General features: G+C 37.0%; 2 protein-coding genes across 10 annotated transcripts in view; one reads left to right on the top strand and one right to left on the bottom strand.

Moving 5' to 3' along the window:
* The window catches only part of BBS12 (Bardet-Biedl syndrome 12), a 69,623-nt gene extending 65,830 nt beyond the window's left edge, over window positions 1-3,793 (bottom strand). For 3 of the 9 annotated variants that reach the window (XM_060654245.3, XM_078445771.2, XM_060654244.3), the window contains exon 1: window positions 3,554-3,789. The gene's annotated coding sequence lies outside the window, so the exon portion shown is untranslated. Of the gene's footprint in view, window positions 1-3,553 lie in introns of all 9 variants that reach the window. The other 6 variants (XR_013555159.2, XM_060654246.3, XR_013555157.2 and 3 more) reach the window with 5 other exon arrangements.
* A 68-nt stretch (window positions 3,794-3,861) lies between these two features.
* Window positions 3,862-7,352, top strand: LOC132692125 (centrin-4-like). The gene is made up of 5 exons (XM_060654252.2): window positions 3,862-3,985; window positions 5,167-5,304; window positions 5,679-5,807; window positions 6,412-6,540; window positions 6,816-7,352. Exons 1-5 carry the CDS (start codon window positions 3,983-3,985, stop codon window positions 6,903-6,905), a joined length of 489 nt encoding a protein of 162 aa, XP_060510235.2. The 5' UTR covers window positions 3,862-3,982; the 3' UTR covers window positions 6,906-7,352.
* Window positions 7,353-12,979: the final 5,627 nt, after the last annotated feature.

Below are 12,979 nucleotides of genomic sequence, written 5' to 3'. Positions count from 1 at the left end.
TTTTTAGGAGTTGAATTTTTAAAAATACTATTATTTTCTGACAGGTATGATTAGCTTTTGTCATCATCAAAATCAATAGTTTGCGTATCTCATCTATTCCTAATATAGCAGTCTAATCATATGATTCCATTACTTAAAAAACCTTCAACTTGGAACATAAAGGCTTTTGCTCCTTTGTCTCACACAGGACTCCTTTTAAACAGTTAACTCAGATCCTTTCACTTCTCTGCTCAAAATACTGCAATGCCTTCCCATTTCACCAGGAATGAAAATTAAAGTCTTTAAGCCCTAGTAATCTGCACCCCTCCTTCTTACCCCTCTTTGTTTCCTACTACACTATCCCTTGAGCACTTGGCTCTGGCCTCCTTTCTGTTCCTGGAACATGCAAGGCACGCTCCTTAACTTATAATTTCTGTTCTAGTTGCTCCCACTTTCTGGGATGCTCGTCCCTGGGAAATCTATTGCCTTGCCACCTCTAAGTATTTACTCAAATTTCCCCTTTTCAACGAGGCCCACGCTTGGGCACCCTATTTAACACCACAAGCTCTTCCTTTCTGAGTGTAGAATTCCCTTTAACTGTTTGGATGAACTTTAACTACTTGGATTCCTGTTAACTGCTCTACTTCCTTTTTTTCCATAACATTTATCACCTTATAAAATAGTACACAGTTTACATACCTATTATTATTTCTCAGCTATCTCCCTCTGTTGAAATCTAATTCCCAGGAGGATAATTTTAGTCACTGAGGTATCCCACATAACAAAAATATTGTCTGACATACTGCAGACACTCAAGAAGTATCTGGTGAGCAAATGAAGAAATGGCTTTCACCATATTTGCTAAATCTTAACTTTTAAGTACAAAACTGAAAAGATTAAACAGATGGTGCTGTCAGTATTCCCCCACCACAAATTTAAGTTTCAATCACCTTTAGAGTTGATGTGATTCCTATATGGCACTGTCTTAGTTGAGATCCCATGATTCCAAAACGGTACCTCCTTCACATGGTTGTCAGAATTATCTTTGAAAAGCACAAACCTAATCAAAGCACTCCATTGCCTAAAAACATCTGTTTATCTTATAAAATAAAATCTTTACTCCCTAGCTTGACATAGGTGTCCCATAATTGGACCTCAATGTAATTTATGACTCATTTTCCACCCTTCCATATAAACCCTATGATCTTGCCACACGAGAAGACACATTTATTTTCATTTTTACACATGCTATATTCAGATTTGAATATCCTACCCTTTCTTCACTTTGGCAAATGCTGTGTATCTTTCATGACCCAAGACAAATGCCACATTTTGAATATAACCTTCTCCAATGCACCAGGAAGGAACAGTGCCTCTTTCCTGTGCTCAAGCACTTTCTACACACACCTACTGAAGCACTTAGCACCCTGAATTTCAAATTCTGTATTTGTGTCTGTGCCTTTCTCCCCGACTAATCTGTGGGTTGCTTTTATTCTTCTTTATACTCTACATTCAGTTCCTTTCAAACTCACCCAATAGTTGGCACAGTACATGTGGAAAGTATTAAATAATTATAGATTTACTTAAGAGTGCCAATGGATTTAATATTTTCTTAGATTAATTATTATTACTATTATTGTTTTATAATACAATTACATTAATAACAACTATTTTTCAAGACTAAGTACTTCCTACCCAAGACCTAGAAATTGTAATCTGAGCCTATAATTAAAAAATCATTTTCACTAGAAGTTAATTTCCCAAATATAAGAACCTAAATCATAAAGTGATATAAAAGCAGGTTAATATATTACTTCAGCCTTTTAATTGCCATGAGATCAAACTTTATCTAGGTTAGAATCTGGTTCTATATGTTTGGTCACTATTTCTGGGTCTCAGAAATCCTGAAAATATTAGTAGAAAAGATGCAGTAAATGTCCTTGAAAGTGATCAAAAGGAACTTTCCCAGTGAGACCAATGGCCTGAAAAATCAATACACAGTTAACCCTTAAACACTGAGAGTTAGGGGCCCCAACCAATCAGTGCACAACCGAAAATCCAAATATAACTCTTAACTCACCTGAAACTTAACTACCAATAGCCTACTGTTGTTTGGAAGCCTTACCAATAACATAAGCAGTCGATTAACACATATTTTATGTCATATGTATTATATACTGTGTTTTTATAATAATACCTTTTTCTTAAAATTTTTCAACATCTCTAGGCTATGAGGTTCAACCGGGAGTCTTTTCAAATTGTGGCAAATCTCCAAAAAAATATCTATGTGTAAGTGGGCCCACACAGTTCAAATCCATGTTGTTCAAGAGTCAGCTGTATTATAAGTGAATGAATATTTTTACTTAGTTCACAAAATATCTTGAACTTGCATCATTTTAATTTCCACTGGGACAACTTAATACAGAAAAAAAAAAAAAAAAACTTCTCATATTAGAATAACCTTACCTATTTTCCAGAATCCTAATGAGCTGTTTATCTATGATTACAAAGCTTGCATGTCTGACTAGGATATAATGTGAACCAGACAGGATGATGGTTTTAGAAAATGTGCCATGTTTCTATTTACTACAGTATGAACAGTGATTTGGGAGACTGCTCAAGAATGTACTTTGCACATTTTTCTTGCCCTAACTTCAAGGAGTAAGTGGGATAAAGGGAAAAAAATCTAGGCAAAAGTTAATGTTCCTTCTGAATCCACTCACTGCTGGAGAAGCCTGTATGATTTTTGTTAAATAAAGTACTTACTCTGCAGAAGGTACTGCAGAAGGCATAAAAAGAATCCTGATGTGTAAGCTATTAGGGTTAGAAATTTTAAAGGGCTATCATCACTTCATTCCTACCAGGAAGTCAGAGGTCCACCTCATTCTTTCCCACCCTTAAGCTGGTCCCTAACCAGATTCATGATTGGGCAAACCAGCAAGTCTGGCCCTCTGGGCAAAAATTTGCTTTGATTTACAGCAGTTATGGGCTTCTAAATCCTGAGTCTATTGGATTATCAGACTACTTGTGTGTGACTGACTCATGAGTATGGATCTATGCTGGATATGGCTGGAAAGCCGGTCAAATCTTGGGATTCAAACCATTGGAATGGCTGGGGATGAGGTGGGGGATGGGGGGCGGTGTCTGTCTGACAGTAATATGGGTGGGGCCAAAGTCCTGCTCGGCGAATAAATACTACAACACAGGTAAAAACCCTTTCCTATGCAGTGAGGCTTGGTGCATCACAACACCTTATCCGGCTTCCTTCCAGTCGCCATCCCCACTTCTTTCCAGTCATACCCCTACCGCGCCAGAATCTCTCCGAACCAGAGGGAAATGTTAAAGGCCAATCCCCAGGCACTGTGGAAGTTGAGAAATATCTAGGGGCGCATGGAAAGGGCAGTCCCCTCCACCTCTGGTAATCCCAGTCGGATGGTAAACCAAAACTGGACCAAATTTACCCGGCCCGCCAGGCCCTAGATTCTCAATCATAACCCCGGGCAAGAAGAGGTCAAAAAAGCAAATAAGGCTGCACTGAAGACTTAGCAGTCAGTGGAAGCACCTCGTTACTAACCTAGCTCTTTTCTCCATCTTCACCCGAGGCTCCAGTTCCCAGCTTCCCACCTCCAGTCGCGGTCCTGGCCGGCCCTTGGACGCCAGGGCTCCGGGACGAAGACGCCCCCTTCGCCGCCGGCATTTTGCGCATGCGCGAAGCGGGGCGAGAGGGCCGGCTGGTCGGGGCTGGTCGCTAAGAAACCAGAGGAAAAGTTCTGCTTAAGGGTTGGCTGGGAAAGGCAGAGCGTTACTCTATTGGTAGAGAGGGCCTTCTTTTCTGACTATTGGGTGGAACTACTGTCAATCAGTAGGCCTCGGTGGGCGGGGCTGCTGGTGAGGCTGGCGAGAGCGGCCTTAGCAACGGTTTCTGAACTGTGAAGACAGCCGTTGGGCTGCGCTGCCGGCGGCTGAGATCGGGAGGTCCCGGCTGAGGGCACCGGTTGGTGACATGGTGAGTGTGAAGCTGTAACCGCTTGTTGGGCCAGGGCTGGTGCTGAAATCTCTCCCCGGAGCAGAGAAGAAATTGTTTTTGGTATGTGAAATATATTACTCGCCTCCTGATCCTCGAGTGTCGTTTAGTAACTCCTCCTCTCGTGGTCAAATAGAAGCACATTGCCCGTGTCTCTTAAGGACGCAAGAGCGGGTCTCCAGTTTATCCCCGCCAACTGCTAATACCAGCACTCCGCTGTAGGTTCTATGATGGAAATGAAACCACTGTTCGGCCAGAGAGGAATTGAATACAGAGAATAAGAAACTTAAAATCTGTTGGAGGGTCTAGGTCTCTAGGAAAGAGGTCCTGACCTCCGAAAAAGTGACTGGCTGGGATAGCTACGAATTCTGCTACTGTTGGGAAGGTGAAGGTTGTGAAGGCTCAACTGTGGAGTTGAAGACCACACCAGTGGATTTGCGGTCCAGGGATCAAGAATCTGCTGCTACCACAACGAAACCACGCGAAACTGGAGACTAGGTGCACAGGAACGTGGAGTCCAGTTGCCGTCTCTGCCGCTACGGCTTCCTAACCCAAAGATGGGGAGACAAGATATTGAAATAAGGCTGCAGAACAACCCAGGAGTAACTCTGTGACCTTGCTTGCCAGCAGAAAATGGCACACAGCAGGCAGATGACCTCCACTTTACCTGGATATTGATAATTGGCCCAACATTTATTCTTATCCAGATCGCTGGAGTAGTTTTTCACCTGGAAGATGTAGTTTTTTCATTTCTTAGCCTCTGCAATATAGGAAAGTACGCTAAAAGATGGGAAAGGATATCATGTTTCAGTCAAGCATATCCCACAAAATAAATCTTATTATGAGATATATAGGCCTAGGTAAAAGGTATGCCTTAAACACTTTTTTTCAAATATACCAAGTAAGGCCAGTCCATTCTGACATAACATCTAATGTTCTACTAGGTTGAAGGAAAAACAAGTGGTAAAAAGAACCAAGCTTTCCACCAAGATATTAATAACTAATAGCATAAATGTTAGCAAAAGGAAAAGGTAGAAATTGTTGATGGTCATTATGTACTAGGGAATAGGGTTCTTGAACATGCTTATGTACTTATCAATTTTTCTGGTTCTGGTAACTTTTCCTGTTACGTAGTTTTTCACACACATGTGTGTTTATTACAGGCATCCACAAGTTCAGACCAATGGAAGAAAAGAGCAGCAAAACTTGAATTGAATGAAACCCAAAAGCAAGAAATTAAAGAGGCCTTTGATTTATTTGATGTTGATGGGTCTGGAACCATAGATGTGAAAGAATTGAAGGTTTTGAAATTACTTCTAATTCTAAAACATTTTAAAAACAAATCTTTCAGTCTTTAACAGCAGCCTTCTAAAAGCTTGATATAAAGTCTCTTCATTATGGACTCCTACACCTTCAGTGTATGCACCTGCCCCATACTAACAAAATTATATCTTTTTAGGCATTTATTCTTGTTTTATGAATGAATACAACAAAAACTCTGGGTGTAACAGTAACATATCCTATGGCATAGTGGAATTGGAACCTAGGCCTGCTGACCTGACTTTCTAGGTTTATGTCTAGTCCATAGTAAAAAAGAGAAAATCTAGTAATTATTAGGTAATTTAAAAGCTAGGAATGAGACCGTGGCATATTATTTATTTGCTTTCTATTTCAGATTGCAATGCAAGCCTTAGGATTTGAACCAAAGAAAGAAGAAATTAAAAAAATGATAGCTGAAATCGACAAAGAAGGAAATGGCACCATTAGTTTCGAAGATTTTTTTGCCATAATGAGTGTAAAAATGGTATAGTAGTGATTTTGTTTTTCAAAGAAATACAAGCAATAGCCTTCTAATTTTTTTTTTTTGGCTGGAGCAATCAATGAATTGGAACTAGGTCTTTAAAAATGGGTGGGATTTAGATAGACAGGAATAGCAAGATTAAAGATGTTTTCAGGGTAGTAATAAAGACTGTCCGGTGTGGAGAAGGTTGTTAGGAAATAATAAAGATAAATGGCTGGATAAAGAAAATGGGGTCAGCACGTTGAAGCCTTGAGTTCAGCAAACACCTCTTGAGTGCCTATTTTTGCTAGGCACTGTTCTAGAGAGCATTGGATGAGACAACCTCCCTGTTAGAGCTTACATTTTTTGGTAGTTGGTATCAGTTACTGGAGTTAATAGAGATCCATTATCTTTATATCACCCTTGCCTCTTCCACTTTAACAAATTCTGAATTTAAATACCCTGAGAGCAGATGTGAGTGCCTTGGAATAATTGTTAAAAGTTAGAACAGTAAATGAACACAGCTACTTGGCAGATTGCTGCTCTAGACCTCAAACACCCATAAGTCCAATTTGATAGAATAAATAAATGAAAGATTAATGACAGTTAGTTGTTTCTGTTTTTAAAGAGTGAGAAAGAAGAAATATTGAAGGCTTTCAAATTATTTGATGATGATGATACTGGAAGCATAACACTAAACAATATCAAGAGGGTTGCTAAGGAACTAGGGGAAAATTTAACAGATGATGAACTTCAGGTAAATTTTACTTATTTTTATAATTTTTATAACTTACATGTATATATACAATTGTAATTTATATATATTATATACAATTGTAATTTATATATATTTATATGCAATTGTAATTTATATATTATAAATAAAATATATTACAATTTTAATTTTATTACAATTTTAATATTCCTTAGATGGACTCAAATACATTCAAAATAAAATTTGTATATATATTTGAATATTATATCATTCATTTTTAATGATTTCACATACCATATTTACATTTTGTTTTATAGGAAATGCTTGGTGAAGCTGATCGTGATAGGGATGGAGAAGTAAGTGAGGAAGAATTTTTGAGGATGATGAAAAAGACCACTCTTTATTAATACTTTTTTTAATCCCTCTGGAAAGTTAATAACTTTGTATTTGTTATACAGTTCCATAATATCTGAATGTATTTGTTGTCAATTTCTAATTTATTTGCGCAAATTGGTGTTTTGATGTGTAATCCATGCAAGAAGTTAGGCTTCTATCAACATGTTGTTAAACATCTACAGCATCAAGAAAGAAAATATAATGATTTCTGTGAATCGTGAATCCAAAACCAGTATTAATTCCAACTGCTACTTTTTGGAGTCTCAGCATCTAAAGACTTAGAATTTTTTTTAGGTTTAATGAAACTGAGCCCACATCCAATTGAATTTGGCAAACAGGCTATTACTTTCCCTATTATTTTCCTTTTGTGCAACTCTTTAAAAACTGATAAACATTTGATTTTTAATCAGTTATTCAGATATGTAAAGTATTAAATAAAATTGCCTAGTAATACTTTATTTGCTAGTTTTCTTATTATAAAGAAAGGCACTTATACTACCCATATTTTCTTGTAAGTTTGACCCTGCAGGTGAGCATTTAATGACTGTCTTGGGAGGTGGTAGGGATTTTACATATGTTATCTCAGTTAATATGTTACAACTTGGAAGCTGGTGGTATTAGCTCCATTTTACTACATACAAGAAAAGTAAAGTTCAGAGAAATTTAGAAATTGCTCAATTGCTCATAGATAATAAAACATGGATTATAAATCTTGTATCCTTATGCTTCATTATGAAGCTTTGCTATGGATAAAAACTCTCAGGGTAATTAAGTATATATTTTCTAACTCATTTAATATTGTGACTCTCGTAATTTTACTTTGTTTCCTATGAAAGAGCCAATCTATTGAGAAAGGCAGTCTGAAGCTACAGTCTTTTGACTCCCCACTGGGTCACACAAGACTGGGTCTTGGGCCCAGAACACTTCTTACCAAGAGACATAGTCTCTATAGCTTGTGCTGGAATTGTCTGAATATCTTTCCACTTCAAACTCAATGTGTACTTTTTTCTGCTTAAGCATTGTGTGTGTTATAGTGCCTGTGTATGTAATATGACACCTGGCCAACTCCACTTTGGAAAGAGGATATACCCTTTGGCAAGGGGTTGCTAAACAACAAGATAGGTCCATACAGGCCAATTGCCCTAGATCGGCTTCTGGGAGGGAACTCTTGCATGGAAAACTGACATTCACTACTAAAACTGATACTACTCGGTCTTCATATGAGTGAAGAATTGTTCCATCAAGTAGTTGACTGCATTGTGTTTTCCTTGACAACTAAACTGATACCAAGATGCAATGGCAGAAGCTCTCAGATTTCTGCTCCTGATAATAGGCAACAGATGCCACTTGCTGGACACCCCCACTTCCTAAACCTAAGTAATGGTCTTTGGAGCAAGACAGGCTTACAGAAAATGTAACTTTAATTGTCTCAGTTCATTTTTAGCTCACTGAAACGAAGACTCGATTTTCTTCTGTCAACACAAGTTTTTTTTAAATTGGTGCTGGAATGGCATATCTATGCTTATGCTCATTAAGTGTTCCACAGGATCTTTAATTCCTAATTATGCAGCATTTCCTTCTATAGTAAAGAAAAATATAACTACTAAGTATGCTTCATAAGTGAAAATTATGGCCTTTAAGTTGTTAAATGATTTATATTTTTAAGTGGGTAATACACTTAAAAATACACATGAATAAGTTCAAAGAGTTCTAAATAGAAGTCTCATCAATCCCAGTTCTCTCAAGTACAGAATGTCCTTTATCACTATTTCTATTCAACATTGTATAGAAGTGCTAGTCAGTACATTAAGGCAAGCAGAAAACAGAGACCAGAAAGGAGGAAATAAAATTCTTTCCATTTGCAGATGACACATCTATCCATAGTGTATTCAAAAGAATTTAGAGATTACTGGATGCAAGTTGTTATGCAAATACAAATAGAAGCACAATTATATTTTTACAAACCAGGTATGAATAATTACAAAGTGAATTTAAGAGACTAATAGTATTACAAATATAAAAATCTTATGACTGAATCTAATGAAGACCCACAGGTCTTCAATATCAAAAACTATGAAAGAGTACTGAGAGAGATTAAAGAAGACCTAAATAAATGGAGGGATGTTATGTTCATGGATTGGAAGACTCAATATTATATAGATGTCAGTTCTCTTTTTATTGATCTATAGCTATAGTGCAATCAAAATCTTAACCTATGTGAAACTCGACGAGCTAATTCTAAAATTTCTATGGAAATCCAAGGATCTGATACACACTCAAAGAACAAGGTGAGAGACTAGCTTACCGGACTATCAAGATTTATTAGAGTCATAGTAATTAAAATAGTGTAGTGTTGGGGCACCTGGGTCGCTCAGTCAGTTGAGCGAATGGCTCTTGGTTTAGGCTCAGGTCATGATCTCAGAGTTTGTGAGTTTGAGCCCCACATCGGGCTCTGTGCTGGCAGTGTAGAATCATCTTGGGATTCTCCTTCTCTCCCTCTCCCTCTTTGCCCCTCTCCTACTCATGCCGTCTCTGTCTCTCTCAAAATAAACTTAAAAAAAATAGCATAGTGTTCACTAGGATAGACTAATTGACAAATGGAATAGAACAGAAAGTCCTGAAACACACTCATTGTATATGCCATTGATTTAAGACACAGGTAACTCTACAGTGGGACATCTTCATTATAATAAATTGTTCCTAGTCAATAGGATATCCAAAAAAAAAAAAAAAAAGAAAAGAAAACTTGATCCCAACCTCACACTATACATAAAAATTAATTCTAAATTATTGTTGATCAAGACATGAAAAGTAAGAATATATCATCATGACCTTGGGGTCAGCTTCCTAATTAGGACACACAAAAACCATTAAGTTTAAGGGAAAACATGATAAAGTGTACTATAAGTAAGAACTTCTCTTCATGAAAGGAGAGAATGAGACATAAGCTACTAATTGGAAAAAGATATTTTCAATAAATATACCTGACTAAACACTTGTATGTAGAATATACAACTTGAAAGTTGTTGAAACTTACACTTGTGCTTTTTAAACTTACTCTTTGATATTCCTCCCAACAACAGGAAGAGTTCGACTTTCCCTCCCTCTGAATGTGGGTTGTCCATAGTGACTTGCTTCTAAACCAATAGAATGTAGTGGAAGTGACACTGCATGACTTCTGATGATAGGTTAGGAAAGGTGATATAGCTTCTGCTTGGCTCTATTCCCTAAGCACCCAACCTTGGAATCCAGCCACCATGCTATGTTAGGCAGCCATATGGAATGACTACACGGAGGTATTCTGGGCATAGCCCCAAGGAGATTCCAGCCAATGGCTAGTGCCAACTACCAGGCAGATAAGTTAATAAGTCTTCAGATGGTTCCAGTATTCAGCCTTTGAGCCACCATAGCTGATTCTGAGTAGAGACAAGATGACCCCACTGAGCCCTGCCTAAATTATAGGTTTACAAGCAAAATAAATGATGTTATTACTTTAAACCAATACATTTTGGGGTAGTTTTTTGAGCAACAATAGAATACAACAATCATCCTAGACTTATTATAGTTTACCTTTAAGTGGCACGTTTACAATTTCCCCCAGTTAGAGGATTTTACAACAGTTTAACTTTATCTATCTCTCTGATCTATTGTGCTATTGTCATATATTTTACTTCTATTTATAATCAAATCCATATAAGATATTATTATTGTTATTATTTTATATTTGTCTTTTATAAACCAGTCTATTTTACTTAGATTAATTACATACCCTTTCTGGTTCTCTTCATTCCTTTATGCAAGCTTGTGGTTCCATGCGGAATCATTTTCTTCAGGCTGAATAAGTCTTTAGTATTTGTTATGGTGAAGATCTATTGGTAATAAATTCTCTCAGCTTTTGTTTGTCTGAAAAGGCCTTAATTTTTGCCTTCTTTTTTTGAATAATATTTCTATTGTGTATAGAGTCCCAGGTGAGATAGTAGGATGGCATTTTTAAAAAACTTAGCATTTTAATGTCATTCCATTATGTCCTGATTTTTGTAATTTCTTTTGAAAAGTAAGCTTATAGCTTTATTGTTGCTTCTTTGAAGGTAATGTGTGGGATTTTTTTCCCTCTGAGTGCTTTTAAGATTTTTCTCTTTGTCTTGGTTATTAGCAATATAACTGTGATCTACCCAGGTGTGGTTTTCCTTATATTTGTAATCTACGTGAGATTCATAGTGTCTTGATTCTGTGGTTTAATGGATTTTTATTAACTTTGAAACAATTTTAGCCAGTGTTTCTTCAAATATTGTTTCTGAACCATCATCTCCTCTTTCTAGAACTCCAATTAAATACATGCATGTTAGACTTATCACTATTCTTTATATATCTCTCACACTCTTTTTGGTGTTTTCTATCCCTTTTTCTCTCTGTGCTTCAAATTTATATATAGTTTACTGACTTGTGTTCCAGTTTACCAGAAGTTCTCTAACAGATTCCAGATCTCTGTTGAAATTCTTCATATTCTCCTCAGTTTTATTGAACACATGAATTATCTTTATATTAAAGTCACTGATTACTTTAACATCTTATCTCTAGGTCTATTTTTGTTCTTTTAAATTCTGGCTTTTAGTTATCTGTTTTTTTTTTTTTTTAGCCAGATATTGTGGATGAAAAATTAGAGAGACTGTAAATGCTGTCATCTTCTTTCACAGAAGTCTAAGTTTTCTTCTAGCAGGTATATAAATATAGGAGGATAATTTTGATTCTTTTGAGAAACAGCTTTAGTCATAATTAAGGATTTTCTATTTCATGTTTGCCCTTATTCCCAGATGTAATACTTTTCTGTTGACTGAAAGCACAGGATATCTACTGATATCTCTGTCTCCCTTCATCTTACCTGGGCTTAAAATCAAATTTTAATATTTGCAGCATCACATAGCTATTTAATTACACTTTCACTTAGTTCTTTGTTCTCTTAGATGCTGTTTTCTGTTGGGTTTTTAGGGTCTCACCCAGGGCATGTGTAACTAAGGAGTTAGTCAGTGAGGTAGGGTATTTGGACAGTTTTTCAGTTAAATCTACTTTAAATCCTGGGTCTCTATAATGTTTCCTCCCAAATGCTAGCTACTTTGGCATCCCCAAATTCCAACCTGTTTCTTCTCCTCAGCTCAGTAAGATTCCTGCCTTTCTGCTTGGGGCTTATTTATTTATTTCTTTAATTTAAATTCCAGTTACTTAACATACAGTGTAATATTAGTTTCAGGTGTACAATTTAGTGATTCAACACTTCCATACAATAGCCAGTGCTCATCACAAGTGCCCTCCTTAATCCTCATCCCTTATTTAACTCATCCCCCCACTTCCCTCCCCTTCTGGTAACCATCAGTTTGTTCTCTATAGTTAAGAGTTTGTTTCTTGGTTTGGCTCTCTTTTCTTTTTTCCCTTTGCTTGTTTGTTTTGTTTCTTAAATTACACATATAAGTGAAATCATATGGTGTTTGTCCTTCTCTGACTGACTTATTTCGCTTATCCTCTAGCTCCATCAACATTGTTGCAAATGGCAAGATTTCATTCTTTGTTATGGTTGAGTAATAGTCCATTGTATACATATGCATACCACATTTTCTTTATCCATTCATCAGTTGATGGATATTTGGTCTCTTTCCATCATTTGGCTATTGTTGATAATGCTGATGTAAACATCCCTTTGAATTAGAATTTTTGTATTCTTTGAGTAAATAACTAGTAGTACAATTGCTGGATCGTAGGGTAGTTCTATTTTTAACTTTTTGAGGAACTTCATACTGTTTTCCAGAGTGGCTGCACCAGTTTGCATTCCCACCAACAGTGCTGTTTCTCCACATCCTTGCCAACAGCTCTTATTTCTTGTGTTGTTAGTTTTAGCCATCTGACTGGTGTGAGGTGATATCTAAAGAACTTATAAAATTCAACACTCAAAAATAATCCATTTAAGGGGCGCCTGGGTGGCTCAGTCGTTTGGGCGGCTGACTTCGGCAAAGGTCATGATCTCGCGGTACGTGAGTTTGAGCCCCGCGTCGGGCTCTGTGCTGACAGCTCGGAGCCTGGAGCCTGTTTCAGATTC

Source organism: Panthera onca, chromosome B1, assembly GCF_046562875.1.
Source record: "Panthera onca isolate mPanOnc1 chromosome B1, mPanOnc1 haplotype 2, whole genome shotgun sequence".
In the NCBI taxonomy this organism is placed as follows: domain Eukaryota; kingdom Metazoa; phylum Chordata; class Mammalia; order Carnivora; family Felidae; genus Panthera; species Panthera onca.
The sequence above is the reverse complement of the archived record's forward strand: the minus strand, read 5'-3'. Positions and strand labels throughout refer to the sequence as shown.